The sequence below is a fragment of the Lithobates pipiens genome, unplaced genomic scaffold (genome assembly GCF_037356315.1).
Source record: "Lithobates pipiens isolate NorthernLeopardFrog02 unplaced genomic scaffold, aLitPip1_a1.2 Scaffold_13, whole genome shotgun sequence".
Classification (NCBI taxonomy): domain Eukaryota; kingdom Metazoa; phylum Chordata; class Amphibia; order Anura; family Ranidae; genus Lithobates; species Lithobates pipiens.
The window spans coordinates 483,092,536-483,115,257 of NW_027507718.1; the positions used below are offsets into that span (position 1 = coordinate 483,092,536).

At 45.0% G+C, this 22,722-nt stretch overlaps 1 protein-coding gene across 1 annotated transcript in view; it reads right to left on the bottom strand.

Annotated features, from left to right (window-relative positions):
* The window catches only part of POLR1A (RNA polymerase I subunit A), a 183,606-nt gene that overhangs the window by 51,665 nt on the left and 109,219 nt on the right, over positions 1–22,722 (bottom strand). The window contains exon 26 of the mRNA XM_077477963.1: positions 20,336–20,471. Within this exon, the coding sequence (XP_077334089.1) occupies positions 20,336–20,471 (136 nt within the window). The remainder of the gene's footprint in view (positions 1–20,335; positions 20,472–22,722) is intronic.

The window sequence follows — 22,722 nt, forward strand, 5'->3', positions numbered from 1 at the left end:
CTCAGTGCGCCTGCGCGCCGCTGTCTACGGCACATGCGCCGTAGACAGCAGTGCCTGACTTTTCGGCAAATATCTCCTAAACCGTGTAGGTTTAGGAGATATTTCTTGGACCTACAGGTAAGCCTTAATCTAGGCTTACCTGTAGGTCAAAGTGTGTTGTAAGGGTTTACAACCACTTTATTATTATTATTCAGGATTTATATAGCGCCAACAGTTTGCGCAGCGCTTTACAATATGAGGGCAGACAGTACACTTACAATACAAATCAATACAGGAGGGATCAGAGGGCCCTGCTCGTTAGAGCTTACAATCTAGAAGGGAGGGTCAAGTTGAAACAAAAGGTATTAACTGTGGGGGGGATGAGCTGATGGAGAACATGAAAATACAGTTAGGTGTGGGTAGGATAGGCTTCTCTGAAGAGAAGTGTTTTCAAGGATCGTCTAAAAGCTAATAAAGTAGGAGATAGGCGGACAGATTGGGGTAGGGCATTCCATAGGATTGGAGAGGCTTTGGAAAAGTCCTGGAGGCGAGTATGGGAGGAGGTGATGAGGGGGCTAGAGAGCAAGAGGTCTTGAGAGGAACGAAGAGAACGAGTAGGTTGGCATTTAGAGACTAGGCTAGTGATGTAGCTGGGGGCAGAGTTGTGGGTGGCTTTGTATGTAGTTGTTAGTATTTTGAATTTAATTATTTGGCTGAGCGGAAGCCAGTGGAGGGATTGACAGAGAGGAGTAGCAGACACCGAGCGATTGGTAAGGTTGATGAGTCTGGCAGCGGCATTCATAATGGATTGAAGAGGTGATAGACTATGTAGAGGTAAGCCAATGAGAAGGGAGTTGCAGTAGTCGAGGAGGGAGATGACTAGCGAGTGAATTAAGAGCTTTGTTGTCTCATTGGTTAGAAAGGGGCGTATTTTGGAGATGTTGCGGAGGTTGAAGCGGCAGGATTTGGACAGTGATTGGATGTGTTGCTTGAAGGAGAGTTCAGAGTCCAGGACTACACCTAGAACCTTGGCGTGAAGGGATGGGCTTATGGTTGTGCCATCAATTTTGACAGTGAGATCAGGGGAAGGGGCATATAGGGGAGGAAAGTTTTTAAGTTCGGTTTTGGATAGATTGAGTTTGAGGAAGTGATGACATCCAGACTGATATATCTGATAGTAAATTAGTGATACGTGAGGAGACAGAGGGAGTGAGCTGAGAGGTAGAGAAATAGATTTGGGTGTCGTCAGCATAGAGGTGGTATTGGAAGCCGTAGGAGGTTGACCCAGGGAGGAGGTATAGATTGAAAATAGGAGTGGTCCAAGAACAGAACCTTGGGGGACCCCAACAGAGAAAGGAAGAGGAGAGGAGGAAGTAGAGTTGTAAGAAACGCTAAAGGTGCGGTTGGATAAGTAGGAAGAGAACCATCGTAGAGTAAGGTCACGGAGACCAAAGGTGTGGAGTTTTTTGAGAAGGAGGGGGTGGTCAACCGTATCAAAGGCAGCAGAGAGACCTAGACCTAAACCCTATTGAATATCTGTGGGGCATCCTCAAATGGAAGGTGGAAGAGCGCAAGATCTTTAACATCCATCAGCTCCGTGATGTCATCATGGAGGAGTGGAAGTGGTCTCCAGTGGCAACCCATGAAGCTCTGGTGAGCTCCATGCCCAAGAGGGTTAAGGCAGTACTGGAAAATAATGGTGGCCACACAAAATATTGACACTTTGGGCCCAATTTGGACATTTTCACTTAGGGGTGTACTCACTTTTGTTGCCAGCGGTTTTTGACATTAATGGCTGTGTGTTGAGTTATTTTGAGGGGACAGCAAATTTACACTGTTATACAAGCTGTACACTCACTACTTTACATTGTAGCAAAGTGTCATTTCTTCAGTGTTGTCACATGAAAAGATACAATAAAATATTTACAAAAATGTGAGGGGTGTACTCACTTTTGTGAGATACTATATACTAAACATTATGTGTGGTAGGGGGTCGAAATTGAGGCACCCCTATACATCAATTGACAATCACTGGTCTACACTATGCCTTGAGTATTTTCAGAGTTTTGTAGACAGCCCCAGGCTGGATTTTTCCAACCTAAAAGACAACAGACCGATTATAATAACAAAGTCATCAGGAAGGTCAGCAGACATCACGAGCACGGTGTTTATGTCAGCAGCAGCAAATGTTAGCACTTTTTCTTCACAAGTTCTGTGCCTTAAATACAAAAGGCATACAACCTAAATAGTTCAGAGATAATTCACCCAAGCACAATATATAAAGGTACAGTTATCTCTTAAAAACAGATTTGTAGGTTCATTGGATTTCACCCAAACTTGGAATGCGGTTGTGTGCAGACTGTAAGCTCCTCGGCTGAAAAGACAGATGTGAAAGGATCCATGTGTTCTACTTATGCTAGGAACTCAGCAGAACACATTTGGGCTATATCAGGGATATGCAATTAGCCGACCTCCAGCTCTTGCAAAACTACTAGTCCCATCATGCCTCTGCCTCTGGGTGTCATGCTTGTGGCTGTCAGAGTCTTGCTATGCCTTATGGGATTTGTAGTTCTGCAACAGCATGAGGTCCACTAATTGCATATCCCTGGGCTATATCATTGCACTTTCAGAGACTGTGTCTGACAGACTCCGCCCCTTTCCTGCCATTTGAACTAAGCCCAAGTTCATACTATTGCAACGCGGCAACTAGCGTGATTGGTGCTCGCATTGCATCTCCCTCACAGGCAGTTAACACTGGTCTCTGCGAACCGCTGCAGGTGTCAATACAAAGTTAATGACACCCCCAGATAGGTTCGCAGATCGCAGTGCCAACTATGAATTCGGACAGGAATCAAATTGCATGGACGTATCGCCAGTTTCAGATTGAAAACCAATAGGTTACTAAACTTTCAAAATTCAAAATTTCTCATACGACGTAATACAACTGCAGAAGTGATGTAATGTATTGTAATGCATTCTTTCATTTCCGAGCATGCTTGATCTTGCACGATCCAGAAACAAAAGGTGGGGCGGGCGGAAATCACTGTTCTAGGTGGATACGTGGATAAAAAACTCTTCTCAGGACTGGAATACCTGCAGGCTAAGCATATAGCAAATAAGGCAAGGAAAAGTTCTGGACAGCCGCACTCTGTAATATAGCCTTTATTGTAAAAAAAAAATCCAAAAATACAAGCCACAGCAGAAAATGGGACAAACGAACTGGCGCGTTTCACACTTAACAGTGCTTAATCACAGCTTCAACTTTTCCTTGCCTTACATGCTAGGTCTTGGATACGTGATTTTTTCCCTACAATTACCATACTAATTACTCAAAAAATTTCGCTCTGTTACCGTACAAGAAAACGTTTAGTCCTTGTCCCTTCAGATCAGCTCTCGAAAGCTGTGTACTAATGATCAGATTATCGGAAAAGTGGTATTTTTCGTCCAATTTTCTTATTGTGTGTACTAGGCCTTAGATATTACACCCTAAACAGGAGTTTAACATGTTCCTAGAGGCTAACTTGGCCTGTAACTACACAAAGACTTTACAGCCCATCCCCCAACAGTGCACTTGCTCCCTAAACTTTGCTGCAAAATATTCCATCCAAAACTCATCAAACACTTGTGTTAGAGCGTATATATCTCCAGACAAAGGGTTATTTTGTGTTTTGCATAGTGTGTAGGGTTAGACCTTCCATTAGATTTTACTTCCAACAAGAACTGAGGGGGAAACATCCAGGAGGGATACAAAGCCATAATACGAATACTGGAAACATCTTTTGAATAGTACATTATATATCTAAGCTATATATGATTAACCTTAGGGTAAGCACGCTGGATCAACATAATTATTTTAGAACAATCATAATATTATATTGGTTATGAAATCATACCTTGTCTATTTCATAGAGTCCCATGACCATTAGAGGATATTATACCCCCTGAAGAAGCCCAGCGGGTGAAACATGTTGGGCTTTATCATCACAATACTGCTATGAAATCAAGGACTACAAGAAATGGGTCATATATATATATATTTCCCTTACCTCTTGTCCTGGTGACAATTTCTTACCAGGATAGAGACTGAGGGGAAATTCCCCATTCAAGGCCTAATAAAAAAAAAAGTCTGACAGATCGCCGAACCCTTCGACTCACTCTAACAGAAAATAAGCTGGCTTCAGCTATAACTGGAGGGAAATCGATCTCAACCTTTCATATTCCTGATATGTGCCTGCTGTTTCATGTACTTCTATGAAAAAGTATCCTGTTCTCTTTGTATTGCTTCTTTTGTGTGATATCCCTGGTGTTCCTGCCAGGCCCCCTGCTTTCCTATTAAAAACTGACCACACTAGGCACGAGAACACACTGTGGTCAGTCCTCTAGCTAAGCTGGGAACTTCGCCTGCTCTTCATTGATTAAACTTGTGTTGTCACATCTCACCCAGCAGTCATTCATTGGGAAGACCAGTGTGCTGCAGTTACTCCTCCCCTTCATTTGGATCTGAGTTCTGGCTGAGCCATTCCAAAACTTTAATCTTCAAATTCCTTTGTTGATTTGGATGTATGCTTTGGGTCGTTGTCATGCTGAAATATGAAGTTCCTCTTTATGTTCAGGTTTCTAGCAGAAGCCTGAAGGTTTTTGTGCCAATATTGACTGGTATTTGGAACTGTTCATAATTCCCTCTACCTTGACTAAGGCCCCTGTTCCAGCCGAAGAAAAAAAAAAGCCCCAAAGAATGATACTGCCACCATCATGCTTTACAGTGGGTATGACGTTCTTTTGGTGATGTGCAGTGTTATTGTGCCTAACATATCTTTTGGAATTATGTCCAAAAAGTTCAACCTTGGTTTCATCAGACCATAACACAACATGCTTTTGGGAGACTTCAGATGTGTTTTTTGCAAAATTGATCTGGGCTTGGAGGTTTTTTTGCAAGAAAAGGCTTCCATCTTGCCACTCTACCCCAGAGACCAGACATAAGAAGAATACGGGAGATTGTTATCACATGTACCACACAGGCAGTACTTTCCAGATATTCCTGCAGATCCTTTAATGTTGCTGTAGGCCTCTTAGCAGCATCCCCAACCAGTTTTCTTCTCATCTTTTCATCAATTTTGGAGGGACGTCCAGTTCTTGGTAATGTCACTGTTGTGCCATATTTTCTCCACTTGATGATGACTGTCTTCAAGGTGTTCCATGGTATATCTAAAGCCTTGGAAATTCTTTTTTACCCTTCTCCTGACTGATACCGTTTAACAATGAGATCCCTCTGATGCTTTGGAAGCTCTCTATGGACCATGGCTTTTTCTGTAGGATGCGACTAAGAAAATATCAGGAAAGACCTACTGGAACAGCTGAACTTTATTTGGGGTTAATCAGAGGCACTTTAAAGCGGTTGTATGCCCAGAAGAAAAAAAAAAAAAAACTATAAAGTAAAGGCATAATGAGCTAGTATGCATGCGGGAGTCTTCTTTCCGGCAAGGAGCTCTGATTTTCCCGCAGCATCCGCTGGAGCTTTAGAGCGCATGTGCCGCTGATGTCAGCGGCTGCATGCAAGGTTAATAGCGCCTAAACCATACAGGTTTAGGAGATATTTATTTTACTTACAGGTAAGCTTACCTGTAGGTAAAAATGTACTAAAGGGGTATACATGCTTTAAATGATGGCAGGTGTGTACTGACTGCTATTTCACATGCGTTTGAATGCGATTGCTTAATTCTGAACACAGCTACATCCCCAGTTATAAGAGGGTGTACACACTTATGCAACCACGTCATTTTATTTTTTTTACATCGCAGAAAGCTAACATTTTAACGGGTGTGTAGATTTTATATATCCACTGTAGGTGGTGTGAATGATCAATACAGCCAATACAGCCTAAGGCTGGCCATACATTATACAATTTTCTTCTACAGCTTTCCTTTAGATTTACCAAAACTGTATAATATGAGGTCAAACCTTAACACTTTGCATTTGTATGCAATCAGGCAGGCCCTTGTAATACATAGTTGAAGGTAAATATAAAGGAAATTGAACAATAAAATGGTATAATGTATGGCCAGCTTAAAGCGGTAGTAAACCCGCATGTTTTTTTTTTTTTTTTTTAAACCTGCAAAGCAAAAGGCATAATGAGCTAGTATGCACCGCATACTAGCTCATTATGAAATACTTACCTTAGAACGAGGCCCCGACATCTCGCTCGATCCACGCCGAGGAAGCCGACATGCTCCCTCGGCGTCTCTTCCGGGTATCGCGGCTCCGGCGCTGTAAGTGGCCGGAGCCGCGATATCGTCACTCCCGCGCATGCGCGCGGGAGATTTAAATCCGGCCGGACGAGCGCTGCCGGATTTTCGCGGAGAGAACCCCCTTGTGCGCATGCGCCGCTGCAGTCAGCGGCGCATACCGAGGGGAATATCTCCTAAACCGTACAGGTTTAGGAGATATTTTTTTTACCTACAGGTAAGCCTTATTATAGGCTTTCCTGTAGGTAAAAGTTAAAAAAGTGGGTTTACTTCCACTTTAAGGCTGGTGGTGTGAGTGAGCTCTTATAAGTACTATTGTTGCAGCAGAAGGACTCTTTGTTGAACGTGCTTTGTTTGTGATGATGGGGGAAGGATGTTATCCAAGATGCGCTTAAGTTCCCGGTACGGTTCAGTTACAGTTCAAATACGTTATTGAACTTTTTTTTGTTGTTGTCAAAGAGCAGCTTTTCACTTGGCTGTACAAAAAGAACAGTTGGAATCTGGCTGCTATGGACAACAGTTATTTCACTTTGTACTTTGTCTTGTTTAGTGGTGTGGTAAGCCATGCTGTCTGCTGACATCACATCTAAGATGGCGGCTCTCAGCAGTGGTTTTAGGGCTCTTGGATGTCTACACAAGAGAGGCTTTTACAGGTAAATGTCTAAAATATGTTAAATTTATCTAGAATCTTATAGGAGGCATAGCTCAGTGCAGGTGGTGTGAACGAGCAGTGCGGCCCAACGTAGGTGGTGTGAACGAGCAGTGCGGCCCAACGTAGGTGGTGTGAACGAGCAGTGCGGCCCAACGTAGGTGGTGTGAACGAGCAGTGCGGCCCAACGTAGGTGGTGTGAACGAGCTGCCGTGCGGCCCAACGTAGGTGGTGTGAACGAGCTGCCGTGCGGTCCAACGTAGGTGGTGTGAACGAGCAGTGCGGCCCAACGTAGGTGGTGTGAACGAGCAGTGCGGCCCAACGTAGGTGGTGTGAACGAGCAGTGCGGCCCAACGTAGGTGGTGTGAACGAGCAGTGCGGCCCAACGTAGGTGGTGTGAACGAGCAGTGCGGCCCAACGTAGGTGGTGTGAATGAGCAGTGCGGCCCAACGTAGGTGGTGTGAACGAGCAGTGCGGCCCAACGTAGGTGGTGTGAACGAGCAGTGCGGCCCAACGTAGGTGGTGTGAACGAGCAGTGCGGCTCAATGTAGGTGGTGTGAACGAGCAGTGCGGCCCAACGTAGGTGGTGTGAACGAGCAGTGCGGCCCAACGTAGGTGGTGTGAACGAGCAGTGCGGCCCAACGTAGGTGGTGTGAACGAGCAGTGCGGCTCAATGTAGGTGGTATGAACGAGCAGTGTGGCCCAACGTAGGTGGTGTGAACGAGCAGTGCGGCCCAACGTAGGTGGTGTGAACGAGCAGTGCGGCCCAACGTAGGTGGTGTGAATGAGCAGTGCAGCCCAACGTAGGTGGTGTGAACGAGCAGTGCGGCTCAATGTAGGTGGTATGAACGAGCAGTGTGGCCCAACGTAGGTGGTGTGAACGAGCAGTGCGGCCCAACGTAGGTGGTGTGAACGAGCAGTGCGGCCCAACGTAGGTGGTGTGAATGAGCAGTGCAGCCCAACGTAGGTGGTGTGAACGAGCAGTGCGGCCCAACGTAGGTGGTGTGAATGAGCAGTGCGGTCCAACGTAGGTGGTGTGAACGAGCTGCCGTGCGGCCCAACGTAGGTGGTGTGAACGAGCGATACAGCCTAAGGTTGGTGGTGTGAGTGAGCTCTTACAAGTACTATTGTTGCAGCTGTTTGGTCTTGAGTTTTTGCTTGGTGAACCTTCTTTGTAATGACTAGACTATTTTCCTGATGCCTTAGGACAGTGATGGCGAACCTTGGCACCCCAGATGTTTTGGAACTACATTTCCCATGATGCTCTGGCACTCTGCAGTGTAGTTGAGCATCATGGGAAATGTAGTTCCAACACATCTGGGGTGCCGAGGTTCGCCATCACTGCCTTAGGAGAAGGATGTTATGCAGGTTTCGCCTAATTCCCTGGTACGGTTCTCTTCTGTTACAAAAGAAGAGAGACCTAAACGCCTTTCTTGGTTAAATAGATTGTAAATAAACACCTTTTTTAAAACAACCCATTCAGTTTAAAATAGAAATGAAAGGTAAAAACATGTGTGTAGATATATAAAATATTATAAATACGTTTTTTTTCCCCCCAACTTTATAAATGATCACATTCCCTCAGCTGCATAAAATCTAGGGGAGGAGAAACTGCAGCACACTGGTCCTTCAGCTGCAACAATAGTACTTATAAGAGCTCACTCACACCACCAGCCTTAAGCTGGCCATACATTATACCATTTTATTGTTCAATTTCCTTTATATTTACTCTTCAACTATGTATTACAAAGGTCTGCCTGATTGCATACAAATGCAAAGTGTTAAGGTTTGACCTCATATTATACGGTTTTGGTAAATCTAAAGGAAAGCTGTAGAAGAAAATTGTATAATGTATGGCCAGCCTTAGGCTGTATTGATCATTCACACCACCTACAGTGGATATATAAAATCTACACACCCGTTAAAATGTCAGGTTTCTGCGATGTAAAAAAAATTAAATGACGTGGTTGCATAAGTGTGTACACCCTCTTATAACTGGGGATGTAGCTGTGTTCAGAATTAAGCAATCACATTCAAACACATGTATACCCCTTTAGCACATTTTTACCTACAGGTAAGCTTACTTGTAAGTAAAATAAATATCTCCTAAACCTGTATGGTTTAGGCGCTATTAACCTTGCATGCAGCCGCTGACATCAGCGGCACATGCGCTCTAAAGGTCCAGCGGATGCTGCAGGAAAATCAGAGCTCCTTGCCGGAAAGAAGACTCCCGCATGCATACTAGCTCATTATGCCTTTACTTTATAGTTTTTCTTTTTTCTTTTCTTTTGGGCATACAACCGCTTTAAAGTGCCTCTGATTAACCCCAAATAAAGTTCAGCTGTTCTAGTAGGTCTTTCCTGATATTTTCTTAGTCGCATCCTACAGAAAAAGCCATGGTCCGCAGAGAGCTTCCAAAGCATCAGAGGGATCTCATTGTTAAAAGGTATCAGTCAGGAAAAGGGTACAAAAGAATTTCCAAGGCATTAGATATACCATGAAACACCTTGAAGACAGTCATCATTAATTGGAGAAAATATGGCACAACAGTGACATTACAAAGAACTGGACGTCCCTCCAAAATTGATGAAACGATGAGAAGTAAACTGGTTAAGGAGGCTGCTAAGAGGCCTACAGCAACATTAAAGGATCTGCAGGAATAGCTGGCAAGCACGAGCTGTGTGGTACATGTGACAACAAACTGCCGTATTCTTCATATGTCTGGTCTATAGGGTAAACATCCAAGCCCAGATAAATTTTGCAAAAACACATCTGAAGTCTCCTAAAAGCATGTTGTGTTATGGTCTGATGAAACCAAGGTTGAACTTTTTGGACATAATTCCAAAAGATATGTTTGGCACAATAACAGTGGACATCACCAAAAGAACACCATACCCACTGTGAAGCATGGTGGTGACAGTATCATTCTTTGGGGCTTTTTTCTTCGTCTGGAACAGGGGCCTTAGTCAAGGTAGAGGGAATTAATAACAGTTCCAAATACCAGTCAATATTGGCACAAAAACCTTCAGGCTTCTGCTAGAAAGCTGAACATAAAGAGGAACTTCATCTTTCAGCATGCCAATGACGCAAAGCATACATCCAAAACAACAAAGGAATGGCTTCACCAGAAGATTAAAGTTTTGGAATGGCCCAGCCAGAACCCAGACCCGGGATCCAAATGAAAGTGATCTGAAGAGGGCTGTGCACAGGAGATGCCCTCGCAATCTGACAGATTTGGAGATGTTGAGATGTGCCATGCTGATAGACTCATCCCAAAAGAGAGTGCTGTAATAAAATCAAAAGGTGCTTCAACAAAGTATTAGTATAAGGGTATGCACACTTATTCTGCCATATTATGTTAGTTTTTTATTATTTTAAACTTCCCTCTCCAAAAGATTTCAGTTTGTTTTTCAATTGAGTTGTACAGTTTATAGGTCACATTAAAGGGGTTCTATGCATTAAGGTGAAAAACATCCTGTGATGCAGCCCCCCCCCCCCCATAACCCCCCCCTTTTACTTACCGGAACTCGGTCTTTCCATCGTTGGGGACGAGCATGCCAGCTCCAGCCGGTGTCTTGAGTCCCGATTGGATAGACTGATAGCAGCGCAGCCATTGGCTCCCACTGTTGCCAATCAAATCCAATGACGCGGAAGCCAGGGTCGAGTCCTGCTGTCTGTGTCAATAGACAAAGCAGACGGACACGGGCGCTGTCTGAAGGAGAGCGGCTCCCCAATGGGGCACTCCAGAAGCGGAGGAGCCAGGAGTGCCACAGAGGGGCCCCAGAAGAGGAGGATCGGGGCCACTCTGTGCAAAACCAGAGGAGCAAGTATAAAATGTTTGTTTTTTTTAAAAAAAGGAGCCTTTACATATCTTTTAAAAGGTGGAAAACGTACTGAAACTTTTGTCTCTTTTTTTACATCACAGAAACCTGACATTTTAACAGGGGTGTGTAGACTTTTTACATCCACTATATGTTGGGCAGCATTGCTCATCCACACCACCTGCACTGTATAGGATAATATATTTTAGATATTTTTCTGTAAAAGCTTCCCTTGTGAAGGTATAAGGTATAAAATAAAATAAAAAAGCCCTGAAACTGCTGCCAGGAGCCGATATCTTAAGCAAGCCATATCCAATATAATTTTCTCAGGTTAAAGGAATAAAAAATGCTCAATTCCTATATTAATACCATTAATGCAGTCAGTATTGATGGGGGGATACCTCCCATGGGGGGTTATGGGCAGGGAGATGTGTCAGCCCAGATAGTAATTAGACACACTTAGAGGAGAGACCAATGACATGTAAGAAAAGGAAGGGGCTGTGCTACATTTTTTCTGGCAAGTTTAAGTTTTCCAGAAAGTTTTCTGAGCATGTCCTTTTTTAGAACTAGAAACAAACAAAAATGTTAATGTTACCCCTAAAGATCTGATGTCATAATAACCCACAGTATGATCATGTGTGGACTTGGAGCGCCGTTCAAAGCTGGAGGATAACAAGTGTCCCTACGGGTATGAGGTCAGGCACCAATTTAGAACCGTGAACAACCCTGAAATGGTCATTTTTGTTGTGCAGTTACTGGAAGAATTGTACACTAGGGATGCACCGATATCGGTGCCGATACCAGGCCTTTGAGAAAGCATCGGTACTTGCCCAAATGCCCCTGACAACAAAAAGGATAGTTTGCGGTGCAATTTGCGTCAATACAAAATGAATGGGTGCAAATCAACTGCAAATAATTGCATGCAATTTGAACAGGAACGTGGTGCGATTCCTGTCTGACTGGCATGCGATTTACCCCAATATATCTGTGTAGAAAGAGATTAAAGCGCCATCTAGTGGGCAGTTTAGAACTCACATTATATGTCTGGTAGCAAATCAGGGCTGCTGAAGGTGCTCACAGGTTTGGAGATGATGCAGAGGCGGTCCGCCCCCAAGCGGACATCACTCCCGCCCTATACCCACGGGGTTACAGAACTTCTTCAGCCATGTGATCATCTCCAGCAGCCCTGATTTTCTACCAGATATGCACTGTGAGTTTTAACATTGTTTAAACTGACTAGATGGCACTTTAATCCCTTTGTACTCACACGCGATTCTTTGCAGTGCGATTAGCGCAAATTTTTGTATTGCCGCAAATTCGCACTGCAAAATATCGGTATCGGCAAGTACTAAATCAAAAGTATCTGTACTCGTAATCGCTGTTAAAAAAAAAAAACAAACAAAAAAAAATAAAAAATAAATAGAACGGTAGCGGTGCATCCCTAACATACATGGGTTCTGTTTTTCAGAAAGGTTTAACAAAACAACTGACCAATATCATTGTGGAGGGTCAAACACCAAGACATTGCCCAGAACTATTCTTCCTAATCCCTTTTTTTATGTATGGCTGTAATGTGATCACAATTCCCACGTCCAGAGTGTGCGCCTTCCCTGCAGTCTGGATTTTTTTTTTTTTTTTACTTAAAAAACAATCAATGACATAAAACCCGTGGGAGCCAACGCACAGGAATTTGTTAAACCGTACAATTCACACAAGGAATATTCTGAGGACAAAACCACAAAAACATTTCTTCATTGCATCTCAAAGCCAAACAATTCATCTGCATTTCATATGGAGACACGTTGGTTATTTGCAAAGGGTTCATCAAAAGAACGTCAGCATTTTGGATTCCCATGGTTTGTCAACCACTTAAGGACTGACTCTTTTTGAGATTTGTTTACAAGTTAAAAACTGTTTTTGTTAATAGAAAATTACTTAGAACCCCAAACATTGTACATTTATTTTCTTCTAACAGTCTAGAAAATAAAATGGCGGTCGTTGCAATACTTTGTCACACCGTATTTGCACAGTGGTGTAGCGGTTAGCACTTTCACCTAGCAGCAATAGGATCGCTGGTTCAAATCCTGACCACGACACTACCTGCCTGGAGTTTGCATGTTCTCCCTGTGCCTGTGTGGGTTTCCTCCGGGTACTTTGGTTTCCTCCCACACTCCAAAGACATGCTGGTAGGTTAATTAGACCTTATCTTTAAAAAATTGACCTTAATATGTGTATGTCATTGTTGTATGTGTGTCAGCACCTTATGGGGTAAAAGACCACGCAAAGCCACAGATGGACTCTGGTGGCAAGAAAGCGCCCTGAGGCGATTCAGTTCGCATAGGTAGCGCTATACATGTCACTCACTCACTCAGTGGTCTTACAAAGCCCACTTTTTTTGGAAAAATACACGTTTTTGAATTAAAAAGAGAGCAGTAAAGTTAGCCCAATTTTTTTTAGACTGTGGAAGATAATGTTACGCTGAGTAAATTGATACCCAACATGTCACGCTTCAAAATTGTGCCCGCTCGTGGAATGGCGATAAACTTTTACCCTCAAAAATCTCCATAGGCAACATTTAAACAATCCTACAGGTTGCATGTTTTGAGTTACAGAGGGGGTCTAGGGCTAGAATAATTGCTCTCGCTCTACCGATCGTGGTGATACCTCACATGTGTGGTTTAAATACCATTTTTATATGCGGGCGCTACTCACGTATGCGTTCACATTTCTGCACGTGAGCTCCTATTTTTTTCTTATTTATTTTACCTTTTAGTTTTACACTGTTTAAAAAAAAAAAAAAAAAAAAATTGTGTCGCTTTTATTCTTATTACAAGGAATGTAAACATCCTTTATAATAGAAAAAAAAAGCATGACAGGACCTCTTAAATATGAGATCTGGGGTCAAAAAGACCTCTGATCTCATAGTTACACTAAAATGCAATAGGAAAAAAAATTAGAGTTACGCTTACCGGTAACGTCTTTTCCAGTAGTCTTTCAGGACAGCCACTATGAGAGATAGACTCCTCCTCTTCCTCTGGAAACACTGCGCCAGCCCATAAATTCTTACTTCCCCTGCCGGACCTCAGTTTATATCGAGAATACCTCCGGCCAGCTGGGGAGACACAAGAACACATTAATAACATATTTATCAAATACCATTATCTTGCTGCGCTCTGGTCTTTTGTAAGACACCCCCCAATTTTCGGGTGGGAACTAGGGCTGTCCTGAAAGACTACTGGAAAAGACGTTACCGGTAAGCGTAACTCTAATTTTCCCTAATCGTCTTTCAGGACAGCCACTATGAGAGGATAAGCGAGCACTTAACAGTTAGGGTGGGACTACAGCTTGCAAAACCTTTCGCCCAAAGGTCTGCTCACCTGCCGACACCAGATCCACTCTGTAGTGCTTTACAAAAGTGGAATAGCTGGACCATGTTGCTGCTCTGCAAATCTGCTCTGGCGTTGCTCCCGCTCTTTCTGCCTGGGAGGCTGCCTTAGCTCTAGTGGAGTGTGCTTTAATACCCACTGGGATTTCTTTCCCTGAACTAAATAAGCCTGCTCGATGGCTACTCTGAGCCACCTAGCAATAGTGCACCGGACGCCTTACAACCTTCCCTGGCCCCGGAAAACAAAATAAATAAGGAATCTGACCTTATAAATGACTTGGTCAGTTCCAGATAGTGTAGGATACATCTCCTAACATCCAATAATGGAATTTTAGTTCCTTCTCACCGGAGGGATTGGGACAAAAAGAGGGCAAAACAATTTCCTGGCTTCTATGAAAGCTGGATACCACCTTCGGCAAAAAGGCTGGATCGGTCTTTAAAACTATCCGATCCGGAAAAATAACGCCAAAGGGAGCCCTGACTGATAAGGCCTCCATCTCACTGACCCTCCTAGCAGTTGTCACTGCTACCAGAAACACTGTCTTCAGAGTAAGCTCTCTCAGAAGACACTCCTTTAAAGGCTCAAAGGGGGGTCCAGTTAAGCTCTGCAAAACTAAAGATCAATCCCATCTGGGAAAGGACAGGCCCTGGACCGGTCTCTGTCTGGACAGGGCCCTAAAGGACCTGACTACCCATGGGTTGGCAGCCAAATGATCCTCTAAATAAACACTGAGGGCTGATACTTGACCCCTAAGGGTACTAATGGATAAGCCCTTATCTGCCCCACATTGTAAAAATTCCAACACTGCGGAGGAGCTCTGTACTGGGAAAGAGTTCTCTGCGCACCACTTGTTGAAACGTAAGCAGACCTTTTCATAGATCTGGCGAGTTTCCTTTTTTTCTACTGTCCAGGAGGGTAGAAACTAGTTTCTGTGAAAATCCCTTAGATTTTAATAAACCCTCCTCAGTAGCCAGGCCGCTAACTTCCACTGGCGTACCTGTGGGCAGAGGACTGGCCCCTGAGAGAGAAGATCGTCCATGAGGGGGCAAGAGTAAGGGAGGTTCTACCGCCAACTGCTTTAGCATTGAGAACCATGTTCTCTTGGGCCAATGTGGAGCCACCAGAATCAGAGATGTGCTTTCCATCTGAAACTTTCTCAGAACTGCTGGCAACAACGCTGGAGGTGGGAAGGCATAGCAAGTTCTGAAGTGCCAATTCTGGCTCAAAACGTCCACCCCTAAGGCTCCTTCTCCCCTTTTTAGGGAGAAAAAACAGGGGGTTTTTGCATTGTTTCTGGACGCGAACAGGTCCACCTCCGGAGACCCCCATCTCCTTATTATGAGATTGAAGACCTCCTGGTTGAGAACCCAATCGTCCTCCCTCCGCCTTTTTCGGCTGAGAAAAGTCTGCTACCACGTTTTTCTCTCCCCTCAGAAAAACTGCTGAGAGCGAAAGGGGGTAGGTTTCGGCCCAGGACAGGATCTCTGTCGCTAAAGACAACAGGGTTCCGCTTCTCGTGCCACCCTGTTTGTTCAAATAGGCCACTACGGAAGAGTTGTCCGACCGCACCTGAATGTGGTGACCCCGGAGCTCTTTTTTGAAGAATCTGAGGGCTAGTCCCACTGCCCTTAATTCTTTCTAGTTGGACGATCGAGTCAACTCGCCGTCCCCCCAGGTGCCCTGGGCTAGAAGGGAACCCAAATGTGCCCCCCAACCTTTTCCACTTGCGTCTGTGGTTACTATCCGAGAAATCGGGATGAGCCACAGACGACCTTGCGACAGATTTGTCACTTTCCTCCACCACCGGGGGGATCTCCTTACCTGGTGTGGAATATGAACTAAGGTGTCTAGGGCCTCCTGACTGTGGTCCCACACCCCTAGGATGAAGGACTGTAGGGGACGAAAGTGTAGCCCTGCCAACTGCACTGCTGGAAGGGTGGATGTAAGGAGATCCCGTACTGACATCAGAACCCTTATGGAAACCAGCTGGTTGCTCTGAAGAGAGGCCACCGCACTGTCCAGTTTTTGTACCTTTTCTCTTGGTAGAAAAAACTCTCAACAGTGTTGAGTCCAACAGGAAACCTAGGTAGGAGATCTGTTGTGAGGGGATCAGGCTGGACTTTTCCAAGTTCAGAAGCCACCCCAGGTCTGTAAGGACCCCTTTGGTTAGATCGAGATCCCTGACCAACTGTGTTGGGGATGCTGCAAATAAAAGCAGGTCATCCAGGTAAGCAATTATACATATCCCCTGGAGCCGAAGAAAGGCCATGGCTTCTGCCAGGACTTTGGTAAATATGCGGGGTGCAGAGGATAGCCCGAATGGCAGGGCCTGAAACTGAAAGTGTATTGTTTCTCCGCCCAGATCTATGGCAAGGCGTAGAAACCTCTGCGAGGCTTCCGCTATAGGGATGTGTAAATACGCGTCCCTTAGGTCCAGGGATACCATGAAACAGTTGTGGGGCAGAAGCGCCTTTACTGAAAAGATCGATTCCATGCGGAATCTTTTGTATGTCACTGAAGCGTTCAGGGGCTTTAAGTTCAGAAACAACCTGAACTTCCAAGGGTTTTTTCCCCATGAAGATGTGAGAAAAAAAACCCCTTCCCTCTGCTTTTGGGACCCTGAGAATAACATCCTGATTCTCCAATTCCCTCAGAGCTTCTAGCAAGGCCTCGGCCTTTACCATGCACCTGGGTAGATGCGTGACAAGGAGCCTTTGAGGGGGTGGTCTTAGGAATTCCAAGAGGTACCCCCTTCTTACTACCCCTAAAATAAATTGATTGGGGGATATTGTCTCCCACTGTGGAAGAAAAGCCCCCAGTCTTCCTCCCCCTGTAGCTGGAAAGTCACTGGGTTTTACGGGGCTGGATAGGAGGGCAAAAAATCGCCCCTCCTCTGCCCCTGCCTTTTTGGGGCCAGGTTCTCTTTTTTCCCCTCTGGTTTAGAGGTTTCCCTACGCCCCTGCGGAGGAAACCTCTTTTTTGTTGGTACGGAGGTTTTCCGTTTGAGAGGAAAGGACTTTTTCCTGTCCGCTGTCCGGTCTAGAACCGTCTCTAGCCCTGGGCCAAACAGGAGGTCCCCCGTCAGGGGTATCCCACATAGCTTTATCTTGGAGGCATTATCCCCTGGCCATGTTTTTAACCAGAGGGCCCTTCTGGCCGAATTGGCTAGAGCCGCCGTTCTGCCCGACATGCGGACGGACTCAGCAGAGGCATCAGCTATGTAAGTGATCCCTCGCAGCATAGTAGGGAAGGATGACAGAATGGTTTCAATATGTTGTTGGATCTGTGAGAGCCAGTGCTCTAAATTGCGAGCCACAACTGTAACTGCCATTTCAGGCTTTAAATTGCTGATAGCCGAGTCCCACGTCTTTTTAAGCAGAGAGTCAATCCTTCTGTCCATGACATCTGCCAAGGCCCCCATGTCTTCAAACGCCAAATCTGTGTGTCTGGAGACCTGGGAGAACGCGGCATCCAATTTGGGACTATTATTCCAAAGGCATGCCGGGTCCTCTGAAAATGGGAACCTTCTTTTGAGGGATCTAGATAAAAAGGGTTTTCCCGATCCTGCCACTCCTTTTTAAACTGTTTCCATTAAAACTTTGTGTACTGGAAACACCCTTCTTTTTGGCTCCCCTAAACCTGAATACATTTGGTCATGCAGGGTTAGGGGCTTTTATCCATCTGGATACTGAGGGTTGCATAAATTGCCTTTAAGAGGTCCCTACCTCATAAGGGATAACTTATATCTGGAGGCTTTCCTGGACCCGTCCTGGTCCTCTCCCTCAGAGCCCTCCTGGGAATCGGAGGAGGAACTATCTGGAAGTTCCCTACCTGTCCCTGAAGGGCCTGCAACCTCTGTCCCCCCTGTACTAGCAGGTTGGACTGGAGCAGAACTCTGTGCTAGAGGTGGGGTTGTATCCTGGGGAGATGGACCCGTGGGAACAACACTTTGGTCCAAGATTCCCCTAAAATGTCCCTACAGGAGGCACACTTCTTTTTAGAGCTATGCGTAGACCTAGTTTTTTCCGTAGCTTTCAAAAAAAAAAAAAAAACAGAAAAAGACAAAGTCAATCAAAAGCTTGGGATACAACCCTGGGAGTGTACTAGACCCTTTTTTAAAAACGAAGGGATCTGAGCCTCCCTTCCCCCCTGGCCACCCAGGGGGTCTGCCCCCCCACCCATGATAGAACCATACATTGGGGTGGGGGGATCCTAGATAGAGAGAACCCCTCCCCAGGGCGCTCTTACCTTAGGAATGCTGGAGATAGAGTCTGTCGTTTGAGCCTCAGCTTCCGACATGACTGCAGGTGGCTGCTTACTACAGAGTTCCACGTTGCCTGTGCACGTTCTGAACCCATCTCCAGCTTGTGCCCGGACCTCCTATCAGCTCCACGACCCGGAACCGGAAGTCGATCGTATTTCGAGGTCAAGCCTTCGTTTCCGCTGGATACGACGTCGCCCGTCGTTCGGCCCGCTCGGTTCAGAGAAAAAAAGGGGCGGACTGTACCCATGTACAGGGAAATCTTCCGAACGGCTTGCCAGCTGCGTCCCTGTAGACGCGATAGGAGTCCCCCACGACCTGAAGCCGCGCTCGACTCGGAAGGGGTGGCAGTACCTGGTGAGGTAAGTAAACCGTTCGACCCGTCCGACACGCGGACGTTGGTTTCGAACGGTTTGAACCCAGCTTTCTCCAAACGAAGCCCCTGCTTCTTTCAACCGGGTTCTTTTAACGAAAAAACGGCCACAGCCTCCCCAGCTGATCGGCCTGGTTCCTTGCACAGTGTCTCCCCGCCGGAGGAAACACTAATAACTGAGGTCCGGCAGGGGAAGTAAGAATTTATGGGCTGGCGCAGTGTTTCCAGAGGAAGAGGAGGAGTCTATCTCTCATAGTGGCTGTCCTGAAAGACGATTAGGGAAAATAAAATGTTGTCATTGTAAAAAATAAATAAATAAATAAAAAAAGGTCCTTTAAGAGCTATAGGCGGAAATGAAGTTTTGACGTCGCTTCCACCCTGCAATGGTATGGAGACGGGTGGGTGCCATCTTCCCCTCACTCGTCTCCATGTCACAGAGGAGAAAGGACCCGATCACCTCCGCCGCTGTTGTGGTAAGGTTTGGTGCACTTTCTGAATGCAGGACATTTTTGGTGTGCTCTCAGAAAGTGAACCACACCTGCAGGATATAATAGAAGTCTATGGCAAAGTGCAGCTAACCCAGGAAAGTCACAGATGCACGGTGCAGGTAAACCGCAGCACATCAGTGTGAAAGCAGCCTGATAAGGGGCTCAGAACAGTAAGGGTTCATTTACACTTGCAGTTCGGGGGGGTGGTAAAACCCCATAGTTAAGACATGTTTTAACCACCCCTGCCCAACCGCACCCCCCTTTCCCCCCCAAGTTGTTCAGGAAGATCTCCACCTCCTTAAAGTGGATGTAAACCCACTCTCATCTCATCCTTTCTAAATTACTAGCCTCCGTTCGTTGATCAGTCCATTTGGAATCCCCCCCGATAATAACCTTCCAGGTTACCATCACACCAGTGGCTTTACTACATAAGGTAGTTGTTCAATCTAACAATAAACACCACAATTAAGTGTCGGTCACAGACCCATAGGCGGTTCCTACACTTAATTCATTATGAAAGCAATCTGCTTACAAGCAACATAAAGGGGGACATAAAACAGTTTAGATAGGAGGTGAATACAACTCCTCATCTAGGGCACCCAGGAGACAGACCATTGAGTCATACCATATAGGAGGTGGCAAATACTGAAGAAAAAGTGACGATAGTATCTAAACAGTTTTGGACATCTTCAGATGTATTAGATTGCCTCTTCAGCATTGCACTTAGGACAGAGGTGTGCCCCATTTTTTTTAGGTTTTTCAGGTGTCCTGTAGACATGATGCAAAAGAAAAAGTAGCGATAACTTTTGCCATGGAGGTCCCCGTCATTACAAAACAAATTTCACACAAAATAAAAAGCTGAAGTACTGTATATCCAAGCCAATGTTTTCCAGTTTTGGATAGAGTATGGCTAACACACTTTAGGGAGTGGTGAACTACATAGAGGGGACAAACACATCAACAAAAAGGCATTCTAACATTCCCCTACTCTAACCAAATAAAAAAAGCTTATATTTTAGATACAACTAACCAAAATCTATTCATATTTTCTTTTTAGAACAGGTTTATTTAATAAGGCAGCACAGGGATGATATGCAAAAGGTCTCGCTAAATAACATTTAAATCGGTTTACTTACCTCTGCGAGACACACTCGAGTAAGCCTTTTCTTCAGGGCCTGCACCCTCTTTAAGGCTCTCTTGGTGGTTAGGACAGGAACTCGCATCATAGGAGTTTTAATATTCGAGCTGGCAATTAACAGAATTTCTCTAAGCCTGTAAAAAAAATATTAGGGTCACTTCAAATAATCAGCGCAGGGCTTGAAACGGTCAGTTATGTACAACCCCCACCTTTTCCCATTGCAATTTCTACAGTGTCAGAGCACTGCCTATTAGCTACTAAATCTCTTCTTTATAACGTTAACATGTTAATATACCATATACCCAATGAAGTGAACAGCCTCAGATACACAGAGATGAAACAAATCCTCCTGCATAAGTTTTACATGTATATCTGCTGTCTTCAGCTTGCTATGTTCTTTAGAAAGTGCACATCCTGTTAGAATTTTTTCTTCCTGTTCAGCACAGAGCGAAGTCTAGGCACACACAGTGCGACAGCTGATTGGAGGAAAGGCACACCAACCCCTCCTCCAAATAGGTAGAGGAAGGAAGCTGTGCTGAGAACAAATCAGCTCTCTGCTAATCTATTTATAGCACCCACCCCGACACAGGTTTTATTTATGGTTTTACCCTGGTTGTCGGAGAACTTGTCATATAACAGAAGAATAGAGCAGCAGAAAGACACAGGACACAGGGCTTTGGAGAGAGATAAGTAAGCACTATAGATATGTGTTTCATTCAAAATTCATGAATCGATTTTACTTTAATAAAATGAGTGGGGATCAATGCTGGCTTTTAATATAAGACCACTTACCTGTCCAGGGATCCCACAAATGTTGGCACCCCTAGTGGATTCATCAATCCGTTTTGGGTGCAGGAGCTTACTGCACATGTGCAAGCGGCGCTTTCTGATTTGTCCTGCCATTTTCTGGGACCTCTGTGTGCCCCATAAGGCACCGGGGGAAGGAGGAGGAGCCAGAAATGTTGTATATCGCAGTGCGGCGTTTTTGACCCAAAAGTGGAAACGGATACCTGTCAAAAACAGGTTCCCGCTCCCTGAAAAAAAGTGCCAAAACGTGGCTTCCCCTTTTGGGTGGAGGTTCGCTTTAAGCATAGCAGTTGCATAAGGTAGTTGTTCAAACTAACAATAAACACAAATAAGTGTCGGTTACAGACCCATAGGCGGTTCCTACCATTAATTGACTATGAAAGCTCAATTGGATCTGTAAAAGCTTATCCTTAATTAGCTGGAAGTGTGCCAAGCGCAGAGTGTCTAGCCACGGTTGCCAAATTTTTGTACGTTTTTTAGGGGCATTTTGATGCTGATAAGTACGTTTTTTTTGTATGCTCATAGAGTTAACCTGGGTAATCCACTACAGAGTGGTGGAGTGTGGGGAAAGCCCCAACCGGGCAATCTGCTTACGAGCAACATAAAGGGGGACATAAAACGGTTTAGATAGGAGGTAAATACAACTCCTCATCTAGGGCACCCAGGAGACAGACCATTGAGTCATACCATATAGAGGTGGCAAATACTGAGGAAATAGTGACGACAGTATCTAAACAGTTTTAGACATCTTCAGATGTATTAGATTGCCCCTTCAGCATTGCACTTAGGACAGAGGTGTGCCCCATTTTTAAAGTTTTTCAGGTGTCCTGTAGACACGATGCAAAAGAAAAACTAGTGATAGCTTTTGAGATCCCGATACAGACAGAAGAGGGACGGACGCTAGGTAGGCTTCCCACTGCTCACCACCAACCTGGTCCACATCTTCCTCCCGTTGCCTTCTGCAGAAGTCTTGAACTTGTGCTAATAAAGTTCTATATATATATATATATATATATACACACACACACACACACACACACACACACACACACACACACACACACACACACACACACGATATCATACCCTTTTTGTCTGTTGCCGTCATAACCATCCTAATAAACCGTGAATCTTCTAAAGCCATATGTGTGTGCGTGGTTTGTGATTGAAGCACATGGAGCAGACTGTACAATCTTGGAACACTTTACTTTTGATTTACGAAACTAAGTAATATGAGGACCCTCAAACTTTTCAAATGGGCAGGCCCTTGAACCTCAGTTGTTGGTAGAAAGGAGATTTTATTGTCAGATTATAAGGTGTGCGATAGCTTTAAGGTCACGCCAGCAGCAGTAGATAAGGGCGGCTGTAAAGGAGGGAGAGCTAGTTCCAATGGAGCCAGAAGGTGAGCCCAATCCTATAACCTTTTAGGCTCCATTCACACTGGCTTAAAAAACTTTTGTGGGGGGGGGCGTGGTTTTGACGTACAGCAGTGAGGACGCACTGTTCTTGAGCTCCGGCCCTGACCCCGTTTAATTCGCACTTTTCACCCGCATGAACGACGCTACATGACCGGGAGCG